Here is a 23369-nt window from a genome sequence, read left to right as displayed (position 1 = left end):
TAGGTTATAGAATTTGACCTCAGTATCTTTTTTATGAAATTTGAAGAAAGAAAACAATAATTGCTCTAGGAAAGTACCTAGGGTTTTGATAGCCTTTTAACTTCTATTTTCATTATTTTAGCTTCCAGAAGCAGATGAAACATTCACAGTCAATCTTATCTCGGTTGGGGGCGGAGCTAAGAAGAACGCGTCCAAGAGTTCTCTGCTTTTGACAATCACTGAAAATGACAGCCCTGTGCAATTTTCGCAATCAGTATACAGTGTGCAAGAAGCTGCCCAGACCTTTGATGTGATCATATATCGTGGTCTTTCTGAGGGGGTCCAAATAGGCCCTGTCTCAGATTCTGTGACCGTGGTGTATTCGATTGGGGCAGATACGGCCGACCGTGGCACAGACTTTTTTGCCAGTAACGGTTCGTTGACTTTTATGCCAGGTCAGAGGGAAAAGAGCTTGTCAATTGTCATCTTTGAGGATGACATCCCAGAACTAGATGAAACGATTACACTAACGCTCACATCTATCATTGGAGATGCTGTATTAGGCAATCCATCTGAGAGTTTCGTCGTCATTCTGGCGAACGATGATCAGCACGGTGTACTCTCCCTTGAGGTCGAAGGTCAAGCCATACCGTCTTCAGTTGTGGACGAGGACAACCAGTCCACCTTTACCGACTTCAAGGTCATTCGCACCGGCGGTGCATTCGGTCGAGTCACTGTTGACTTTGAAGTCATCTCCGAATCTGGAGGACAGGTGTCGAATGACTTAATCCCATCTTCTGGAACAGTACAGTTGGAGGATGGAGAGACTTCGGCAGTTATTTCAATATTCATAGTGGACGACTTTCTCCCAGAGGCAGCTGAAGCCTTCGTGATCAGGCTCATCAATGATTCGGTCACTGGAGGGGCTGTGGTATCTGGGTCAGTCGAAGGTCAACTCACTATCAGGGACAGTGACGATGCATACGGAGTGGTGCAGTTCTCATCCGATTCAGATCAAAGCATCTCCAGGGGTGGTCAGTCACGTCGTTTACAATTACTTCTGACGAGAAGTGGGGGAACCATTGGCAACCTAGAGGTTTCTGTAAATGCCACATACGTGACGGAAAACTCCCAGGATACTGGTGGAGGTAAGTTCTTTCTGAAAAGCGATGCTAGGTTTTTTTCTTTAGATGTACATACTTAACTGATGGATGAAGAAAATAACCATAAGAAGTAAAGATATTTTGAATTCAAGAATATAGGAGGAATATACAAAATTATTGCTTAAACCCGAGATGTTTTATGATGGGGAAGGATGTCATCTTATTGCTGAAATGTTGCGCCACACACTTAATCACCTAAGAATCTCTATCAGTTGGTTTGTTAGTAGTAAATTTTAAATGAATATCTTGAATCTATATTTCTCTAGAAACGTCATCTCACTGTCTGACTACGTTACACCCTTGGTAATTTTGTTGACTCCAAAGTCTAAGTACACATTGTAATCCTTTGAGAATAAGAGGAAAACAAATTTTGTCTGTGTATCTGGAAACGCATAGCAAAACGTGATACAAAATGGACAAATTGCTACACAAAATGCGTACAGGTGTAGTAGTTTCTAGGAAATGAACCATGGTATTTTCAATATCTTATGGGAACCAAAATTCATCAAAAAATCCAAAATTTCTATTTCACAAAACTCCCTGTAATCGTTGCCTTTTTGATAATTATCAAACCTCAGTGAAAAGTGACAGACCTTAAAAATTTCATAAAAGAATTTAACAAAGTAAAAATGTATACAGTATTTAGCTTTTTATTTTCTCACAGCTATTTTGACAGATACCTTTCCAGTCACCACAGTCATTACAAGTGGTTCCTCCCTTCACGTACTGGAACTTACCCTGGACACCGATGCGTTTCTGCAGATAGGGGCATCATTTGTCATCACGCTTGTCGACGTGACCCTGTCAGGAGCGGCACCGATTATCGAACCTTCTAGTCCTATTTTGGGGGACAGGACCTCCATTTTGCTAGAGGTTACACCAGATTTTGCGAATGGTGAAATTGGATTCAGTCAAAGTGGACAAGTTTTGGAAGTCGATGAGCCAGAAGGTTCAGAAGACACTGAGGTTGGTTACCCTTTTATTTGGTTGCTAAGGGCATTGTAGAGTTTATTATCGTAACACTTTGCACAGATGCTTCTTTATTTCCTCGTACTTAGAGAGTAAAACATAGAAGTCCCTCAAATTCATGATAGTTTTGTCTTCTAACTTTGTGTTCACACATTGTCTTCCTCTCTTAGTGATATTTATTACTGTACATGCTGAGCAATAAAGTAAAGACCTCTTAATAAAGTGAAACAATTTTCCTTTGAAGGACAAAGGCTCTTTATTCCACACATTCTTGCAAAAGACAGTGTTCATGTTAACTAGTGTAGCTTATATGTATGTGGAACAGCATACCAGACCTTATATCAGGAACATGTTCAGGATTTACTCATTACCATTCCATCATCAGCTGCTGTTAAACGTGACCCGCGAAGGTACGTCTGGTCCGGCTGTTGTTTACTGGAGAGTACAGGATCAAGACGGAAGGGACATGACTACAGACATTGCATTCTTGGAAGGAACAATTGAAATGGCCACTGGTAATTCATTTAAACATCTTCACATGGCGTGACGCTGTCACTGAAAGCGATCAAATATCAGGAGCCAAAAAAGGGTATAGGGGGGGGGCTTAGTTTAGGGGGTACAGACTTCGAGGGAATGTGACACATGTGGCTTTGATTTGAGGAGGCAAACCACAAAATTGCCTAGAGAATTTCTGATGAAATAGGTCTATGAGCATTCCGCACAAATTCTCAAATTTTTCAACAAAAGGGCACTTTAAACTGGAAAATAATATAATTCTGTTGCAAAGTTCTGTAGGAAAGGGTTTTTTCTAGGGTGTTCAGGTATGATCAAAACATTTCACAGAAATCAGGCACTCATTAAATGTGACCAATTCCCAGTTTCATAGGAAATAATTGTGAAAATCAAAAGCAAATAAAGATGTGGCAAATAATCAATAGCCTGTATATGACATCACAAATTGTTGTTTAGTTTCCAAATAGAAAGAATAAATTTCAGTCTTTACATATTTTAAATGCTCTGATGCTGGAAGTTGTTCAATTCTTTTCTTATCACATTTTCTCAATATACTTTATGTATTTTTAGAATGTGAGACTTCAATTCCCATTTAAGACAAGTCGTCTTTGTTTTTTCTGGTTTATTGCCAGTTTCTGACAATTTACCAAATCTTTGGCTATTACTTAAAAGTAAAATGACGTTTTAGTTATTGTAGATGTTTGCATGAAATGAATGTCCATTGCAATCCTGAAAATTTGTTTGCCAAGCACATTTTCATAAGAGTACTAATCACATACGTATTAGTTAAACAAACTGAAAAATTTCAACTTTTCTTCATTACAATGGTGAAGTTAATGAACTGAATTTATACAGGAATTTAGTATTGAAATAATGAACAGTATCGCAAATTGACATTTGACCCTAATGAACAATCGAAAGCTCAAGTTTTAAATGTTAACGTCAAGCCATACAAATACAACATTTTCATTTCATTCCTCTCAAGTTCAGCCAGTGCAAGAGATCTTCTGTTTCTTCATGAAATATCTTATATTTGGTTTGATTTTTCTTTCTTTCTCTCAAAAAGGTGTCGAAATGGGTGTGATCTCCTTGATAATCCTTCCTGATAGCATAGCTGAAACCGAGGAATCTTTTGTGGTAGAACTTTACAATGTCACTCCGTCTAACCAAAGACTTCGCCAGGGAGACTCGACTGTGACGGTTACCATCCTGGAAAGTGACGAACCTGGAGGTTTCTTTGAATTTTCTCCAAGTACCCTCGGACCTTTCTATCTCTCAGAGAGCTTTGCTTTTGCCCAAGTCACAATCTTGCGAGTGGGTGGCTCCCTGGTTGAAAGGAGTATTTATTGCTCTGCCAGAGGTGATGATGGTAACCAGTTGTTAGGTATCCCTAATGTGGTCGTATTCCCACCTGGTGTCGTCAGCATGGACATAAATATAGTTGCCAATTCAGATGGTATCCCCGAACTGAATATGACCTATGACCTCTTGCTTACGCCGTTCGGTAACCCTGCTAGTAAGGTCGGGGTGGAGAGGACGGTGACCGTCGTAGTCCTTGAAAATGATGATCCGTACGGTGTTTTTAACTTCCCCATCGATGGACAGACTCTACTGATAAACGAAAGTTTGTCCAATGAGAATTTCACGGCAGAATTTGAAGTGGTGAGAGGTGGAGGCTCTTTTGGAGATGTCACCGTGTCCTGGATGGTGATCCAGACGTCGTTTATGGTAGATGTTTACCCGACGGAAGGCACCGTCAGTTTTCCCGATGGTTTTGCCCGGAGCAGCTTCACGATACAGTCTGTGAATGATCAGGTAATATTACCCACTTTATGCCGTTTATGCTTCGACATGGTCAACTGTTCGAGCTATGAATTTGTTCATTGATGTGAATACTGTTGAACACAGACCATAATTTTGCAAGTGTTTTGTCTCTGTTCACAGCTGAGAGCTAAAATGTTGTGAGGTATATAGTATAAAGCTAACATTTTCAGTATTGTAAAGGAAAGCAAGTATTTTGACACTTGTTCTATTTCTACCATCAGTGTTGTGTGTATGTGACATTACCCTGTGTTGATATCGAACAATAACACAATCAACAGGAAAGAACTGTTATATACAGGCTACTAAGGTCATACCATTATTCTTTGCTTTTTAAATGGTCTTTGTAACTCAAAGTAGCCACCATAGTCTGACTCTGATGATATGGCACTAAGACACCCACATTAATACAAATCTTCTGATTTCCTGATTCCTGTTTTATGAGTTACATTAGGTGGCATTGTTGTTGAATATAAGACCTGTTATACTGCTATCCAGTTACAAAACTCAATACTAGCAAGGACAATGTTTAGATGCTGAGAAAAGAAACAATTGGAACAAGAGGGCAATTCATGGAGTTGCATATCTCATCGCCCGCAATTTGTTTAGGAGGAGCTTTGACACAATATTGCGCTAAAACTATACATTATCGAGCAGTTATAGGTTATTAAAATATTCTGTTTTATATAGTCCTTCTTTTGTCTTTTTATCATGTTTGGTTTTTTTCTAATCGGTCGCTAGATTCCCGAGCAGAGGGAAACATTCTCTGTTGTACTTTTTAACGCAACTGGTGGCAGCAGCCTGGGTGACCTGACTACTGCTACCTTAGTTATCAACAGCAACGATGATGCATTATTTATTCAAGGTGAGATGATTCCCCTTTCGAAACTATCCCAGAATTTGATTACCTTTTGTTCATCAGTCGGTAGTATTTATGTTTGTTTTCCTCTCCAATACTGATTTGTATTTGAAATTAACAACAAAAACAACTTGATTTGTCAGTGATTGGAGTCTGATAAAAGTGTTTATAAATATTGTGACTCAATATAAGTGAGTCAAATACAGGTGTAGAGCAGTAATAATGACATTTGTTATATTATGATTTTTAAAATTTTCTGCAAATTTTACCTGACTTTCAGGTTTTCACCAGTTGGGAAAAATTCTCCACTTATTGTAGGTAAATTTTCAATCTGAAACTGTCAAAAAGTACAGTACCTTTTGAAGTTAAATGACCTGTGGGAATTTTTATTATATCAAACTGACAAAGTCACTGTGGAGGAAGGTTTTCCACTTCTATTTATTATAATTTTTGCAGAGCAACTTAAATACCAGAAATTAAAAAAAAAAAAAATCAAATTAACAAGGACGCTCACATGGCAAAGAGGGAACAAGTCTTGAGAAATCAGGACATAATGGCAACCCCTACAGTTTGAAGTCCATGTTGCATTTCCAATTGTCCAGTGTCAGTCAGTTCCAACTTTCCATCCTTCAGATGTCCTTGGTTACGTGGTAGAGTCACACATCTGAACTCATCTTTCTCATTGTCAGCTGCATAGGTTCCTGATAAATATGGAATAAATAGAGGGATGGATACGATGAAAGAAAAACTCCAAAGTTTTTTTTTAAAATTTAGTGTAAAGGAAACTGCAATCATCTCCCATAATTTTTCATCTTCTTGTCTCTCAGAACCAGCTTTCTGTGCCACCGAACCAAGCATTTTCACTCTGTATGTTGTACGGAGTGGGAATGCCAATACGCCTTCTAGTGTAAAGTACAGGACACTCCAAGGGACCGCCCTAGAAGCTGTGGACTATATACAGACAGAGGGCACCATTGCATTTGATGCTGATGTCACTAACAATACGATCACAGTGCAAATTCTGGCCGATACCATCCCGGAGGCCGGTGAAGCATTTCAGATTGAACTCTACGAGGCCATTGGTGAGTTTCTGTCTATTGCAACCCCGAAAGTATTTTGCCTCTAACAGATTAATTTGAGATGTCGGAATATGTCGTTTCTTTAAATTCGATAAACTCTGGAAAATTTTGAGTGAGGCATGCTGTTCAAGACTAACCTCTTTCAATAAGTACCAGACATTAAGTTATTGAATGAAAATTTATATTTATATCCAAAAAAACGCTCAAATTTGCCGCGCCATTAGGAGGATACCACACACTGGTAGCATGCTTCACTTACAAAAATATGTCACTTGATTAACAGGGTAAAAATATAACTTTTTTAGCTTTTCAAAGACAATCATTATAATAAACAGCACAACTGTAATGGTTACATTTTTGCACTTTGATAGACAAGCAAACAGTTTTATACTGCAAACTTTGTTCATTGAGGAAATATTGCAAACTCTGGGAGCCTACTTGATCTCCATTAACCATCTCCATGCACATATTCTTGTGGTCTTTGTTTATTAAAACAGAAACATAAAAATAATGTGAATATTGATCCAGTAGCACAGTGGAGTCTGATCTCCTATCTTTTTTTCACTGTGTTAATTTGTCTCAAGTTTTGAGGGATGTTGCCATTAGTGCGACACTTTGTGGAACAATGATTCTGTGTGGATCTTACTGATGAGGGAGGGAGGGGGAGGAAATTTTGTTCACTATTAATCATCATCAGCCAGGGAATAAATTGCATGATGAACTATAATATTTTCTGGTGTATTAAATCAAAGAACTGCTTCATTGGTCCTGTTTGAGCTTTAATTTGTAGTTAACTGCAACCAGGTTGAAAGCGTGTGTGTGTGTTTCTTGTAACTGTGTAATGTGGAAATTAGAATATATATCAAATATTATGAATACTTGTAATGTTTAGGAATAAGGCTCTACCATAATAAACCACTGTAACTCTGCTAAAGATAATTTTTTTTTATTTTCAAAATCTTACCTTGAACGTTCCATACTCTATCAGGTGACGTCGTGCTAATCGGCAACCCTCGAACGACAGTTGAAATTTGTCCAAACGACGTACCCGGTGGATTCCTAAGCTTTCAGTCGTCGCCAACGAGAAATACCGCAGAAGGAGAGACCTTAGAAATCATGTGAGTACAAATTCATCACGTTTTTGAGAATTTGACAACGTAGGTACGAGTAGGGAACATTTATGTTCAAAGTTGCATTGCTCTCCAGAATGGAGACCAAACAATCTTGCTCTCAGCTCTGACATTTACCAGTCTTATACCAGCTGTCCACAGCAGATTCAAAGCGGAAAATGGAAAAGAATTTGGGTTATGATACAGGATACATGGTCTTTGTCAAAGAGGGCTAAAGGTTTGGTAAAATCAGTGTAAGATTCCTAAGAAAGTACTTGTTAGTCTCTTTGCAAGAAATTTAGACGAGCACCAACAGTTAGCTACCTCATAGTGAGCAGTTGAACTTACTTACTGGTACCAAGGTCCATCTGGTGAAGAGTAAAAAAATTAAAAAGTGAACAACAAAGGAATGGGAATACAGGGAAGTACAGGGAAATTAAGAGGTCTATGTCCCCCCCCCCCCTCAAAAAAAAAAAAAAACATTTCTTAGTGACAATTGGACACTCTTGTAGATGGTCAATAGTAAAGAAAACCCAATACCAATGTGTTACATGTTAGAAAACCATTAATGTCATTGATGAAAATTCGTTTGAATTAAATTGACCATTCTTACATATATTCTTTTCAGAGTTCAAAGAGAGGGAGGAACTTTTGGCTCAATACGGGTCTACTGGTCACTGTTCTATTCAGGTGTTACTCTGACAGGTCCTGTGAGAGAAGGAGATGAATTTGAGCAGGTTGCTGGTTCTGTACCGTTTCAAGAAGGCCAGACCACAGCGACTATTGTACTCCGCCCTCTTCAGGATAACATTCCTGAATTTGAAGAGACGTATCTCCTCTCTGTATTAAATATAACAGGTAGGTTATAACATTCCTGAATTTGAAGAGACATATCTCTTCTCTATATTAGATATAACAGGTAGGTTATAACATTCCTGAATTTGAAGAGACATATCTCCTCTCTATATTAAATATAACAGGTAGGTTCATCATTTGTGTCAAAGCCCTTAGCCCTCCTTCCTGCTATCTTCTATCCCTGTATATTTGTTCCAGGCCTGATCGTGGTGTTTTATGTAAAACAGCGTTTCTTGTTAGTAAATGAAATATCATCCATAGAAAAAAAAAATGAAACGTGGGTGTGTATGTATAAATGTGTAAATGTTTAAAATACATAAATATAATTAAATTTAGGATGAAGGATGGTCAATCAATTATTAGCTAACTTTCATCTGAAAAGTTGAATTAGAATATAGGAGTTGAGAAAGCATATGATTGGTTTCTCTCCCTTTCGATGTTTATTCATGGTAGTTGACGATCCCAGGCTGAATGCTCAATTGGCTTTGGCCAGAACTAAGCTGGTGTTCGTGACGATTGGTGCCAACGACGATCCCTACGGTGTTCTGGACTTTGTGAACTCAGAGCAAGAGGTGGCAGAAGATTACAATCTCGGTGATGAAGGTGTCACATCTATAAATGTCACCATCGAGAGACTGCAAGGCCTTGAGGGAAATATATCTGTGAGTTGCTTTTTGAATTTTTATTCACTTTTATTGGGAAGGAACATAGAAGGAATCATTTCTTGCACAACATCCATATGTTTTACTACAGTAGTAAAACTACTGTAGTAAAACTACTGTACTACAGTAGTAAAACATACAGAACTTTGTGTTTATGTATTGGTTTATGTTTGTAGGAACCTTGTCTTGGTTGGTTATCAATGAAAGGGAAACACATTAATTATCCTAGTGGACTTAGCAAGAGGGCACATGCAGTAAAAAGGAGTGAATGCTAAACAGGACTGAGAATAAAACTAACATGACTTTTGTCTTTGTTGCTATGTGCACATGCAGCAGCCATGGAGACAGAACCAAAGGGAGTGAATGCTAAACAGGACTGAGAACAAAACTAACATGACTTTTGTCTTTGTTGCTATGTGCACATGCAGCAGCCATGGAGACAGAACCAAAGGGAGTGAATGCTAAACAGGACTGAGAATAAAACTAACATGACTTTTGTCTTTGTTGCTATGTGCACATGCAGCAGCCATGGAGACAGAACCAAAGGGAGTGAATGCTAAACAGGACTGAGAACAAAACTAACATGACTTTTGTCTTTGTTGCTATGTGCACATGCAGCAGCCATGGAGACAGAACCAAAGGGAGTGAATGCTAAACAGGACTGAGAACAAAACTAACATGACTTTTGTCTTTGTTGCTATGTGCACATGCAGCAGCCATGGAGACAGAACCAAAGGGAGTGAATGCTAAACAGGACTGAGAACAAAACTAACATGACTTTTGTCTTTGTTGCTATGTGCACATGCAGCAGCCATGGAGACAGAACCAAAGGGAGTGAATGCTAAACAGGACTGAGAACAAAACTAACATGACTTTTGTCTTTGTTGCTATGTGCACATGCAGCAGCCATGGAGACAGAACCAAAGGGAGTGAATGCTAAACAGGACTGAAGACAAAACTATGATAACTTTAATCTTTGTTGCTATCTGCACATGTTGTAGTGACTCATCCAGTTATATTTATGTCAGAAATTGGAGGGTGTCATCTCTATCTATTGCCGTCAAAGATGATTACCTAGGTTTTGAAGCATTCTCGTACATATGCAAAGACACTTCTTCATAGTAATGCATATGCATCCCTTTCTCTTGTTCCCTTCTGAAGTGTTTAAATGCCAGCTTTGGATGACCAAACACCTTTACAGAGTATGATAGACCTCCATAAATTATACATGATGTCAAGTTATTTCCTTTTTATTCCCGTGTAAGGTTATTTGGGACATCTTGTCAGATTCTGTTGCAACGGGATGGCCGACCGTGCTAGACTTGCTCTTTGTTAGCGACGTGGAAACAAATTTGAATGTGGTCCCAGCCTTCAGCGAGAGAAGGCAGCGGACAGGGACGTCGGCATACTCATTCATCGGAGCCAGTGGTGAGTATGACAGAGCCATTTGTCAGTTGTGAAATCATTTTGTTTCTGTTTGTCTCCCATAAGTCACCAGGTATGCTCATGCACTTCTTCATATTTGCTAATGTTTAAACTAGGCCCAAAGTACATTGTGGTATCAGCCTTACCTTTGCACAACATGAGGGCTGAAAGGGTTCACTGTGATGTGTTGTTAGAACAGTTGCCATGGTGATTACTCTGTTTCAGTTTGAGAATTAACACAATGCATAATGTTTAATGATGTATTATTCAGTAAAATGATTGACTTAAGTGTTCTTGGAATGAGAAATATAAAATAAATTGTAACAATTATGGATGTAACGAAACACAAAACGGTTGCTCATAAAGAAGAAAAAAAGAAACAAAGGACAAGAGGCGCCAAGAGAAAAGAGATAAGAACAGCCAAAGATATAATAATGAATAATAATAGTTGATGTTCATTTTATTCTTTTCTTTTTGCTGAAACTGATAATCATCCAGGTTTATTGTATTAACTCTTGTGTATAATTTTTTATTACGAAAGATAGCAACTGACAAAGTCTGTTGAAGAAAAATAAACACTTTATTTTTTTCCCCTCCACCGATAGGTTCGATCGCCACCCTCCCTCAAGAGGTAGACTTTGACATTTCTGGAACAGACAGAGGATTCTCAATAAGCGGATGGGTTAAGCCAACATCTGCTTGTAATGGATTTATAGCAAGCAAAGTAGATGCTTTGAGTCCAGTAAGAATGTTCTATGGCCTCAAGCTTGACATAACTACAACGGAGACAGCTTATGTAGAATTTAGATATTCTAACACTCAGGGTGCTGTAAGTACATTTTTAGAAACAATTTGTCTGTTAGGTTATACCTAGCACACTCTTCTCTACTATCTACACTCCTACTTCACCTCTGGATCCCCTTTGTACCCTCACCCACACCCCCCCCCCCTCCCAATGAAACAAATGACAATTAATAATAATAATAATGTACTATAGTATTGGCGGTTGCAACTTCATTGACGCATTAAATGTTTCCTAACTGAAACAGTTCCTTAATTTTCAAGACAAAGATCCAACTCTTGTCACCTACGCCTGAGAATCTATCATATCAGATGATCTCAGTTTTGCATACTTAGCATTATGGTTGTTTTACTGTAGTAAAGAAATAGAACGGTTTCAAGTTTATATTTATCCATATGTTTTTTATACCAAATAATTATTTTACCTCTAGGAGAATTTATATATTATATCAGTCAGGATTGCATAGTAGCCTGTATTTTGAACTGTGTAATAGCTCTGTTTTGTGAAGTAAATTTGCTGAGTTTAACCGTAAGAGTTGGATTCTATCTGTGCAGGTAACAATTTAGACATTTCTTCTTACATTCCTGTCTTCTCTCATAAAATTTTGTTCTGAGATGATTGTTTTAATCCAAGCCTCTTTATTATTCTTCCTTTATTTTCTGTTTTTTTTTTCAGACTAACTTTGCACCAGGCTTCACCCTTGGTTCTATCAGTGTGGATTTGGACGACGGAGAATGGCACTTGTTAGCCGTGTCAGTCGATAACGAGAGGATTACCTTCTTTGTTGATGGAGAATCTCGTCACGAGAGGTTGGTGTCTTGCATCGTTTCATTTTCAAATAGTATCATGATCATTTTTTGAAAATTTAGGTTAGCAAGTAGGCTCGGATATTCCACACAGTGTATTTCCATTAAATATTGAATAGTCCACTAATTCACCCCCTGGACCATGTTTAACTTGGGGAAATTTTGCTAGAATGACAATATTGACATTCAAGGTATGGAAGAGATGAAAAGACAAAGATTCATCACCATGACAACATGAAGACTTTGAGCAGAAGACTATATACTGTGGCGATAATATTTTCTACAAGTAAAGTAAACTTTAAGAACGTTAGACTTTATAAGAGTTTGGCTTGATTTGAATATTCATCAGGCTTGATTTGAATATTAATCAGGTTGACAAGGTCTCCACATTGTTTTTTGTATCCAGCGTAATACAAGGTCCAATCGCAGACGGGACTGGATTCATTTACGTGGGAGGCTCTGGACAGAACAGGGAACTTTTCCAAGGTTTCTTGCAAGATGTCAGGTTTTATGACCGTAAACTCCTTCTGAGGTGAGTTCTCAGGGGGGTCCTTAAATGTTTAGATTTTCATGAATATTCAGGAAGAGGTTCGCATGGACAGAGCGATCGTATCATTATCGGAATACTTGTGTAACTTGAAATGCAAGCAGATATCGTTAATTCAATCCGGTTGTAAGTTTTTATGTTAAAATTGACTGATAACCGCCTGTGATTACCGTTGACTAAGGACATTCTTATTACTTCTCCAGGGAAGTGTCAGAGATTTGGAATTCACCGTCATTGGTTGACTTTACAAGTATTTCGGGCATTGTGACCTTTGACCCTGGTCAGGCTCAAAATTCTCTGCAAATCACTACTTCTGATGATGAAGATCCAGAAGGCAACGAACTTTACCAGGTCCTCCTCGTGACGAGCGCAGGCGGAGCCAGAGTGGCATCAGATGCGAGAACCCTTGTAAATGGTATGAAAACAAATACCCAGTTGTAGGTACAAAGCTTCAAGTGTGGATTCAAAACTTACAAGTGTGGGTACAAAACTACAAATGTGGGCTCAAAACTTACAAGTGTGGGTACAAAACTACAAGTGTGGGTACAAAACTACAAGTGTGGGTACAAAACTACACTACAAGTGTGGGTACAAAAATACAAGCGTGGGTACAAAATGTCAAAATGTGAATACAAAGTTACAAGTGTAGGTACATGAGCAGTATATGATTTAGAAGTTTGAAAGGAATATTGACTTTGTTGTTTTCAAATTTGGTCTTTTTCTCGTTCTTTACATGAATCCATCTACCATATATTTCTTCTTCTCTTTCAGTCCTGAAGAGTGACAATGCTAATGGCTTATTTGCATTCGACGGAACATGCTCGCCAGCTGGTCAAGGTCGGGAAAATGTCACGTTTAGTTGCTTGATTCAGCGTAGTCGTGGAGACACAGGTGTCGTGACGATACCATGGGAGATCAGAAACCAAGCTGGTGAAGTGGCCTTCAATGACTTTGAAAATGCTACAGGAGAAGTCATATTCCAAGAAAATGTCAGAGAAAAGGTGAGGTTATCTGGAATATTAAATTTCATCTAAAAGTCTGTGATGTATTTCCAGTTGTTAGATTGAAACTGTTTAATTAATAATGATGTCCATTAAGCACTTATTTGAATACAGGAGTGCATTTATGTCTTTTCTATGTCTGTAAACAATCAAGCTATGAAGCTAGAGGGGTTGGAATACTGACTTCCTTTCTGCATCCTCTGACAATAAATAATCATATTTCTTTAAAACCTGATAGAAATTTGTTCCCCTTTTTATGTCATCTATGGAACAACATAATAATATGGTGTAAACCTACTTTCATGTGTTTTAATGTTACTTTTATCTCACAGACGATAAGATTGATGGTCTTAAACGATGCTCTGCCCGAACTGAGCGAACAATTTGATGTCATTTTGCTGGATAATTTACCTCTATCCGATGATGGCCTCATCGGATCCACCAATACCAGCGGTGCTAGCATCGACCCTGAAGGGAGGGTCAACACCGTCGTTATAGCACAGAGTGACAATCCTCATGGGTTGTTTCAGTTCTCACTGGGCGACCCTCCTGGTCCATCTGCCCCAGTCGTTACACCCGCTGGAAACCGGATCGATTTGACAGTGCCCGAAGATGTGGGTGTCGCTCGTCTGCTGGTGGTACGCGCCCAGGGTCTTTTGGGTGCCGTTTCATTGGAATGGAGGACCATAGACGGAACTGCAGTTTCAGCTGGAAAGAATCCCATAGATTTTATGGTGAGCACCCTGTGACATTAGCTTTACAAAAAAGAAAACTGGAGAAAGTGTTATCTGCCAGTGTTTGATTAAACTTAGTTAATGAGTTAAAGATGTTAGGTTTTTGAAAATCACAGCGTTCCTATCTTCTGATTCGTTGTCTTTTCACAGAGTGGTGGCGGTACCGTCGACTTTGCCGACAGACAGCGGTTTGCATACATCGATATAACCGTCCTTGATAATGATATACCGGAACTAGCAAAGAATTTCCAGGTGGAATTGTCCAATCCAACCGGGGGAGGTGAGGTTTTGTTTTAAACATTCTGTGTCAACATACATGATTCCGTCAATATGTAGGATGTCTTTCAAGTAATGAATAGGTATTCAATTGCATTGAGGGGTTGAAATTGCTTGTTTGGGGTGGAGGGGGCGGGATGGGAGGGGGTGACTGCAGGTTAAACATCGCAATGCTTTATGTAGACATCAAAATTTGAATATCACTTCCTATGGGGAACTATCTAGGAAAACTTCGATCAGTAAATATTCTGATCCAGTTATAACAGCTAAACAATTTTCTTTTGAATAGTTGTTAGAAATGATGTGCCCTTTAATCTTCTGTTGTTTTCAAGATAAACATATACTTGAAACGCCATTGTTTTAAGTTGGGTTTTTTGAACGTAATGCGATAACAACCTGCTTATGAAACCCCTAAAATATTCTCTTCTGTATCTTCTACTTTAGCCGCTCTTGGACCTGGCTCCATCATCGATGTAACCATCGACAGTTCAGACGATGCCTACGGAATATTTGAGTTCTCCGAATCCTCTCTGCTGACCTCTGTAAATGAAGGAGATGCATTTCAATTACAGGTGAGAAACTTTCCAAAAAATGGGACTTTTTGTTGTAGGAACTGAGCACAATTTTTAGAAAGAAATAGGTTACATTGTGATAGACAATGCAATCGGTTCTAGAAAGATGGCAATATGCAAATTTGTGTGTAAAGACCCAGTACCATGGTACTGATTACATGCTCTCACTTTTAAAGAGAGAGATGAATAAGAAAGATTTACTCCCCTCCCCTTCCCCACTCTTTGGAATATGAATAAAAGGATGGGAATAACAAGAATTAAATTGAATGAGTGGTGGCTTTCCATACAAGCAGCACCCACTTAAAAAGCTCTCTATGATATGACTGAAGCAATGATCAAGGAAGATAAAATTCTTTGATCTGCATCCACCTCCTCCATCTCATTTCCTCTCCCTCCATCTGACTACCACTGCCTCTCCCATTTGCTCAGAACAGAAATTAATGCATGATAAAGTTATGACAGCTAAAGAACAATAGTAACCAGCAGTAGCAAAATGTGTAAAGTCATGTCTAAATTCACTATAATACATAAATGTGCCTTAAAGTGTCTAAACTAAAAGGAACAAACCATGGGTAAGAAGGTACTAGATACATTGGCATTTCCAGAGTTAACTTGTAAAATCAATTTTACCTTGTATGATGTACCTCATTCATCACCATGACAACATCACCATGACAATATCAAATCATCATTTAATGCCTCATGAAAAATTAAGAAAATTTCTTAAGTTTAAGAAATACTAGTCACTTAGTAGTTCATTTGTTTTTTTCTGCTGTGTTTGATTTTAAATGTTCAAATTCTTTCACCATTTACACCTGGTTTGATATTACTTTTGCTTTATAGCAGTTTAATAATTGCAATGAATTTGCTTTCCCCCCTTTGCTTTGCCTCTTTTAGATTGTTCGCTCTGGTGGAGCTCTAGGAGAGGTGACCCTGTACTGGATGATAATGACTGATGCCCCTGGTTCTGAGACGGATCCATTCAGTGATGTCTTCAACCCTTCTGGGAATGTGACCTTTGCTATCAGTCAGATGTCGACATTCATAGAAATAATCACTGTTAACGATGAGGTAAGAATGTTTATCTCCAATCATTTTGGAGGTGGGAGGTGGGTGGTGGACAGGGGGAGGGGGAGTGGAGGATAGGAGTGGTTGGAAGTAATTGTTCAGGTATGAATCATACCCAGGGGTTTGAGTTTAAAACTGTTGAGTTTCACAATGCAACATTATGCAATACAAGAGAATCTTTTCTTTAAGCCATCCCGAAAATCATGTTTCTCACTGGGTAATTCTTGAATGTAATTTTATAACTTTATTCCAAAATAATGACATTCCTTCAAATGCAGGTTCCAGAATTGGATGAAACTTTCTCAGTTGTGATAAATTCCAGCGATGCTGGTACACTGGGTTCTGCTGTTACATCTGTCTTCACTATTCTGGCCAATGATGACCCTTACGGTGTATTTGTGTTTTCAAGTGGTTCTTCCACTGTCAGGACACCAGAGAGAAATGAATCTGTGACTTTGCAGGTAAGTGGAAGATTGATTGAAAGCATTTTTCATTAGTTAGCTTCATAAACGACGAGGATAGGGCTTTCAAAGTATAGACATTTCTACCAGCAATATCATTACTTTTGGGTAAAAATCTTTAATGAAGAATATTAAAATAGGAAAATGAATTTGTTAAAATTTAATTTTTTGTTTGAACTTCCCTTGTGATTCTCTTTAATGGCCTAGGATTTCACTCGTTTCCAATTAAGCACCACAGATACCATAAAATATGACTAAAAAGAAAGATTGTTTGTGATTGCTCACTCACTCATCTAAGAGCAGTTTCATTCTCACTTTTAGTCTATGGCAGAGATCTTCCTATTTTGCAATTCTTTAAAAATGTGCTGAAAATTTAAAAGTTGGATACTTCATTTATTGATAACACTTTTCTCACAGCCTCATTATGCATTCTATAAACATCGCCAAACTAATACCCCCATCTTGATGGCCTTATGAAATCTGTTTGAACATGTGTTGAATTATATTCTTATTACATTTTGCTTCATTGATATTTTCCTTGTCGTTATGGAAACAGGTCTTCAGAGCGAAGGGTAGCAAGGGAACCGTCCAGGTCACGTATGCCACCCTCAGCCATGTCGAATCTTTACCTTCTATGCCAGCATTTATAAGGTGAGCTTTTTGGCGTGTCTACTGGTTGGCTTAGGTGGTGTCTGTAATCAAATCTAAAAATATACTAGTTTATGTAACTATGGTTTAAAAAAAATTTCCGTTTAAGGAAGCTTTTTTCTTCAATTAATGTATTAAAGGATTGAATTATGTAGTTAATATGTCTGCAAATGATACCACTTGCACACACATAGTGTAAACACATACATGTAATGAACAACACTTGTATCTACCATTAAGGTGATTATTGAACCTTTTAGTCTAAACTATAACACTAGTTGTAATGCCTGACAGTTGCACCCTGCAAGGTAATATCAAAATGTTTCAATCCCAGCAGGATCTCTACCAAAGGTCTATTGATCCTGTCTATAGATCCCGGCAGGATCAAAACCCAGGCCCCTTTTAAGTGTTGTGCGAAAGCTGATTTAACAAAATAGGGTTTTCAAAGATTTTCACCCAATGGGATCTGCCCTGTAGTAAGAATCCATGGTCTTGTTTTCTAAGAGAGAGAAACTGAAACAAAACAAGTAAATTTCGTTCTGTCCGACAGTCGAGCTGAAGAAGATGTAGATTTCATTCCTGTGCGAGGTTCTTTGACCTTTAACCCCGGACAGATCAATGCTTCCATCCAAGTCCAAATATTAAATGACGACCTGCCGGAATCGGAAGAGAGTGTCTTCGTTGTCATTAACAGTGTCATGTTTTTAGGCTCTGAGGGACTAGGTGAGCAGATCAGAGGCCTTTTTGTATCATTACATGCAAGCTGTTTTTTATTATTGTTATTGTTCTTGTTGCAAGGATTTAAGGCAGTTGGGCGTATATTTATGTACACTGCACACAAATTTATGTATATTTATATATAAAAATGCTTGCTGTTTTACCAGTGTACCATTCTCAGTGTGAGTTGCATATGCAATTCAGAGCAGAATCTGTCATTTTCCATGAGTTTAATTATAAAATCATTTCACTATTTGAAGCAGTAGTTCTTAAATATGTTTGTATGGATAGTTAAGTCATAAAAGTGTGAATAATAAGAGTAAGTACACATAAGGATTGCCAGCAGGTGCTTTGAAAAATCTCTGTATTGAATAGACTTTTTGGTGGTTAGATAAAATCAGGATATTTTTATCTTTTTTTTGTTGGATACTCACATTTTTGGTCCTTTTTCAATACCAAAATAAATTTGGAAAGCTTCTAGGACTTTTAAAGGTACTTTAGGTGACTAGGATGTACTTTTGAGGAATTGTCAAGTTTAAAATCGAATACTGGAGTTTTAGGTGTTTCAGTTTGAATATATGTAGACTTTTACAGTTGAAGCTTTATTAAGCTGTAGGCGCAAATTTCAGACGGCTATTTACATGATATGAAAGATTATCTCTGGTACAATCGATTTTCTTCAGTCGATGGATCACCACGTCGAGGGGAACCCAGCATAGCTGAGATTGAAATTCTTGCCAACGACAATGCAAATGGTGTGCTTCAACTCTCGACTGATAGCGTCGTTGTCTCTGAAGACTATGTTGGTCCTGTCATTAACGTCACAAGGACTGCTGGAGCATTTGGAACGGTTTGTCTACTTTTGTCTTCTTCACACTGGTTGTGAAGGTTATTTTTCCCCGTTCTCCAACCTACTGTTACACCCAATCCTTGTCCTGCTCCACTATCCTGTCTGGTCAACACTTTCAGACATGTAAACTTGACATGTATATGATAACTATGGACCTAATTCATGATAGACAAACAATGCTTTATGTTTGATTTATTGTATAGTACAGTGAGATCATCCAGGTTTATATGTAACAACAACAAAATATTAACAAGTAAAAATTTTCTGTCTAAAGCTTGTTCTTACAATTTGCAGAATAATTTTCTTACATGGTTTGATAAAATCGAAACCTTCTGAATTTGGTTTCTTAGATCTCGATTCAGCGATCATTGTGCTCATTATGTCCTAAATCATAACTGATATACAAATCATGGTAATTTTGCAATACTTTATGACCGAAGACTACAAAAGACTACTATAAATAAATCTCATGAATGCCTACAGATTTACTAAGTCTAAAGCAGGGGCGGATCCAGGATTTTGAGAAAGGGGGGGCCGACATCCCGATGGTAGCACTTTAGTAATCTGCATCCTGGGGGAGGGGTCTAGGGGAGGGGCCCCCTCCCCCTTGGAAATTTTTGGTTAATTGTGAGTGCTTAGATGCAAAATGGTGAAACATTTCGCCAAAAACTAGAAAAACCAGAAACGTTGCAGACACGCTTTTTTGTGCACATATTTTTTTCTCGATAGACACATATTTAAGAACGCTCAACAGTGCATGTACAATGCATACACTATTATTGCGTCGATTCGTTTTTTCTTTTGCGCGAAAATTATGACGCCAGATTCACCCCAAGAAAAAACATAAAACAAGATATGTTCAATGAGATAATTATGATATAGTTATTAATGAAAGGGGGGTGTAGGCGGTTTTACACTATCTAACGCAACGTAGTCGCCAAGAACCTGAAGTATTTTTAAGGGAGGGCCCGATAATAAGCGGAAACGGATCACCGACCGAGAGAATTTGATTTGCCGACGGATCTGGAAGTGGTGACTGAAATGGGGGAGGGGTCTAAGGGGAGGGGGTGTCCCCCTCCCCTTTGGAAATTTTTTAGTTTTGAAACGTCCTTAGATGCAATCTGGTGCATATTTTAAGTCAAATTTGATTTGCCGACGGATCTGGAAGTGGTGACTGAAATGGGGGAGGGGTCTAAGGTGAGGGGGTGTCCCCCTCCCCTTTGGAAATTTTTTAGTTTTGAAACGTCCTTAGATGCAATCTGGTGCATATTTTAAGTCAAATTTGATTTGCCGACGGATCTGGAAGTGGTGACTGAAATGGGGGAGGGGTATAAGGGGAGGGGGTGTCCCCCTCCCCTTTTGGAAAATTTTTAGTTTTGAAACGTCCTTAGATGCAATCTGGTGCATATTTTAAGTCAAATTTGGCACCGTAGAATTTCCATTTCGATATTATTTTTATGGCAGTCGGCAGAAGAAGAATTAATTGGGACCAATTATCGAACTGTGTTTTCTCTTTCACCGATCGTTGAAATAGTGAAACTCCGTGATGAAAATGTTCAGAAAACTTTTCGGTAATGAGAAATAACAACATTCATTGATATACAAGCGAGAAACGTTAAAAATTGTGTACAATTCGTGAGCCGTGCCCTTAAGTTTTCCACGGAGAACGAATGACATCTGTTATGACGTCATTCTGAACAGAGGATAATAACAACACGTTTCACACGATAGCACGACTCATGGGCTACGGCCTATACGGAAGCCTTTAATTCCATTTCTTTCACTGAGTTGCCGGCGATTCTGGCACTCGCTTAGCTGAGCCTGGCTACAGTAGCTATACTGACGGCCGTGACATTATCAGTTATTTGCCGAGAGGTTTTTAACTTGCAGGCGTCGGGTGATAGGATTGGTGAATGAGTTTATCAGATGAAGAACTGGAAAATCGAAATAACCGATAAAGAAGCTCCGTTCTCCTTTTCTCTATTCAGCTTTCCTTCTTTCTTCCCCTTCCGCCCTCTTCACCTTTTCTCCTTTTGCCGACAGACCCAAAATTTGCCGACAGCGACCAAATTATTATATACACTACCCACCCCCCCCCCCCGCTCGCTACGCCCCTGCACGCGGAATTATCCAAACTGTTTCGAAAAGAACCGATTCTAGCCTATACAAAAGGGCCCAAAATCTCAAAGGTTTACTTGTTAACTCAAGGTTTCATACTAACGAAAAATCAGCTGACTCTCAAGGTTCACACGAAGCTCTTTTAGATGCTCTTATAGCTGCACTATGAGTCCATAAAAACTCGTGCACAGAAAATAGATGCATTTTGAGAACGAGACGCCCAGGCCGAATATAAAATATTCAAAGGCTACTACTGATGAAGCTCCTCCTATAAAGTTTGAGAGCAGAAACCGGTCTAGTTGGTCATAAGAACCTACACTAGTCTCTCCTACTATTAACAGTACACTGAATTCACCTAATAGTTGCAATTATGTTTCACCACGAGGAGCATGCTATAAGTTCATGTTCCTTGGGCCCTCCCTTAAAAATACTTCAGGTTCTTGGCGACTACGTTGCGTTAGATAGTGTAAAACCGCCTACACCCCGTTTCATTCAGATAATTATGATATACTTGCTAACTGTGCATTGATTTTCCCTGACAGTAATAGTCAGCACTATAGTACTGAGCCGTATCTAATTAATACGTGATGTCGCGTAGGCCTGGTAATTGCCTTAGTTTCAAATTTGGAATAAAAATGATCGCGTTTCAGGGAAGAGCAGCTGGATATATATTAGGCTTTTCTTTCACCAAGTTATGCCTATTAGGAATTTGAAGTACTCCCACATAAAAAAACGCAACTGATTTCCAAAAAGGGGGGGCCGGGGCCGGGTCGGCCCCCCCCTGGATCCGCCCCTGTAAAGGCTAAAACTACTACAAAAAAACTACACAAAGCTGCTAGTAAAGTGAATCTCATGACTGCCAAGTTATGTCCAAATTGTAACTGCTAGACAGGGTAAGGTAACAATGATGACTGAATGCCAGAAGCTTCTACAAGTAAACTTCATGAATGCATAATTATGTCCCAAATTGCGACCGATATAATCAAAGCTGGCAGCCCATTAAAACCTACTCTTTCTACGTTTAACATTTTGTTCTTCAGGTCACCGTCAAATTTCAGACTATACCAGGATCTGCACTAGCTAATGTTGATTACAGTGTTACATCCACGGACGTGATATTGTACGGTGGAGAGACCAGCAAACAATTACCGATCGAAATCATAAATGATAGGATACCCGAACGCAACGAAACCTTTCTGGTTCGGCTTCTTGATCAGATAACCGGGGGCGCCATACTGGGTACACCACAAGAGGCCGAGATAATGATTGAATCTTCGGATGATCCCAACGGGAATTTCGGTAAGTGGAATGATGCTGCTTCAATTCTGAAATCCCTCATTTTTTTTTTTTTTTCAAAAACCACAATTTACTGCAATTATTCCCAGAAATTCTTTGATTTTGTGTATTTAGAGACCTTTTGTGGGTTTTTTTCTTCGTAAGAGATTTGTTGGTTTTGATATTTTCTATATTCTACTCTCTTGTTATTTTATGTCTTAGTGCTTTCTGATTGCTTCTCTTTCTAGGTTTCGGAACCTCATCTCAGACTGTGACTGAGCCAAGTGATGGGCAAGAGAGACAGCTGACCATCAACCTTGTGAGGAACAGCGGTGTCTTAGGGGTGGTAGCAGTGCAATGGGAAGCCAGACTTAATGGTATGTAAGGGACTGTAACATTCAAGTCTTAGCTTACATAGCAAACAAACATAAAATTCATGTCCAAACACAGACGTCTGTAATAGCGTATCTAGTCGAATCGTGCTGATGTTATGGCACCATAGTTTGCTCATCCAAATGTAGCATTCTACTTAACTAAATTCCATTTATACAATAAAGGTAGGCACCTTGTCAAATGAGGGACCATGAGTAGCTTTGCAGGACATATTAATCTCTTGTGCTTCACAGTTTCAAACAATACACTGTAGGTCTGCAGGTGTAATCCCTGTTTTGTTTTATATTGATTCACCCTAGGTGAGCAGGATTTTGTAGATTTCTTTTTGAACAGGTTACCTTACCTGTGTCCAGGCTCAGGTTATTATTGTTCAAGTGTGGTTGCAGAAGAGTTGCCAGGGAGATGTTTATTTATATGAAGATAAAAAGTTATCCATATCATCAGAAACTGGCCACAGAGAAATAATAAGACACATAGTCAGGAAGTGTTATTGTACTAATTTTGCCAGTTTTAAGTGTTGTAGGCTGCAACTGGGAAAACTTGAAACATCCAGCATTTTCCCAAACTAGCACATTGCAGTGAAAAACTACAATTGCCAAAGATTCAGTATAAATTTCATGTGATTTTCATGATTTTTTTCATGATTTTTTCATGATTTTCATGTGAT

At 38.7% G+C, this 23369-nt stretch overlaps 1 protein-coding gene across 4 annotated transcripts in view; it reads left to right on the top strand.

Moving 5' to 3' along the window:
• The window catches only part of LOC139978228 (adhesion G-protein coupled receptor V1-like), a 101787-nt gene that overhangs the window by 7889 nt on the left and 70529 nt on the right, over positions 1-23369 (top strand). For all 4 annotated transcript variants that reach the window (XM_071988201.1, XM_071988197.1, XM_071988198.1 and 1 more), the window contains 25 exons: positions 122-1127; positions 1807-2108; positions 2497-2626; positions 3691-4439; positions 5187-5310; positions 6132-6386; positions 7372-7501; positions 8121-8350; positions 8801-9009; positions 10275-10437; positions 11040-11263; positions 11912-12045; positions 12449-12574; positions 12793-13004; positions 13361-13590; positions 13923-14324; positions 14475-14604; positions 15045-15172; positions 16070-16243; positions 16519-16701; positions 17258-17352; positions 17900-18072; positions 18750-18916; positions 22075-22333; positions 22558-22686. In XM_071988201.1, coding sequence (XP_071844302.1) covers positions 122-1127; positions 1807-2108; positions 2497-2626; positions 3691-4439; positions 5187-5310; positions 6132-6386; positions 7372-7501; positions 8121-8350; positions 8801-9009; positions 10275-10437; positions 11040-11263; positions 11912-12045; positions 12449-12574; positions 12793-13004; positions 13361-13590; positions 13923-14324; positions 14475-14604; positions 15045-15172; positions 16070-16243; positions 16519-16701; positions 17258-17352; positions 17900-18072; positions 18750-18916; positions 22075-22333; positions 22558-22686 — 6064 coding nt within the window. The remainder of the gene's footprint in view (positions 1-121; positions 1128-1806; positions 2109-2496; positions 2627-3690; positions 4440-5186; positions 5311-6131; positions 6387-7371; positions 7502-8120; positions 8351-8800; positions 9010-10274; positions 10438-11039; positions 11264-11911; positions 12046-12448; positions 12575-12792; positions 13005-13360; positions 13591-13922; positions 14325-14474; positions 14605-15044; positions 15173-16069; positions 16244-16518; positions 16702-17257; positions 17353-17899; positions 18073-18749; positions 18917-22074; positions 22334-22557; positions 22687-23369) is intronic.

This window comes from Apostichopus japonicus, chromosome 13 (genome assembly GCF_037975245.1).
Source record: "Apostichopus japonicus isolate 1M-3 chromosome 13, ASM3797524v1, whole genome shotgun sequence".
Classification (NCBI taxonomy): Eukaryota; Metazoa; Echinodermata; class Holothuroidea; order Aspidochirotida; family Stichopodidae; genus Apostichopus; species Apostichopus japonicus.
Note: the sequence above shows the minus strand (reverse complement) of the source record. Positions and strands in the feature narration are given on the sequence as shown.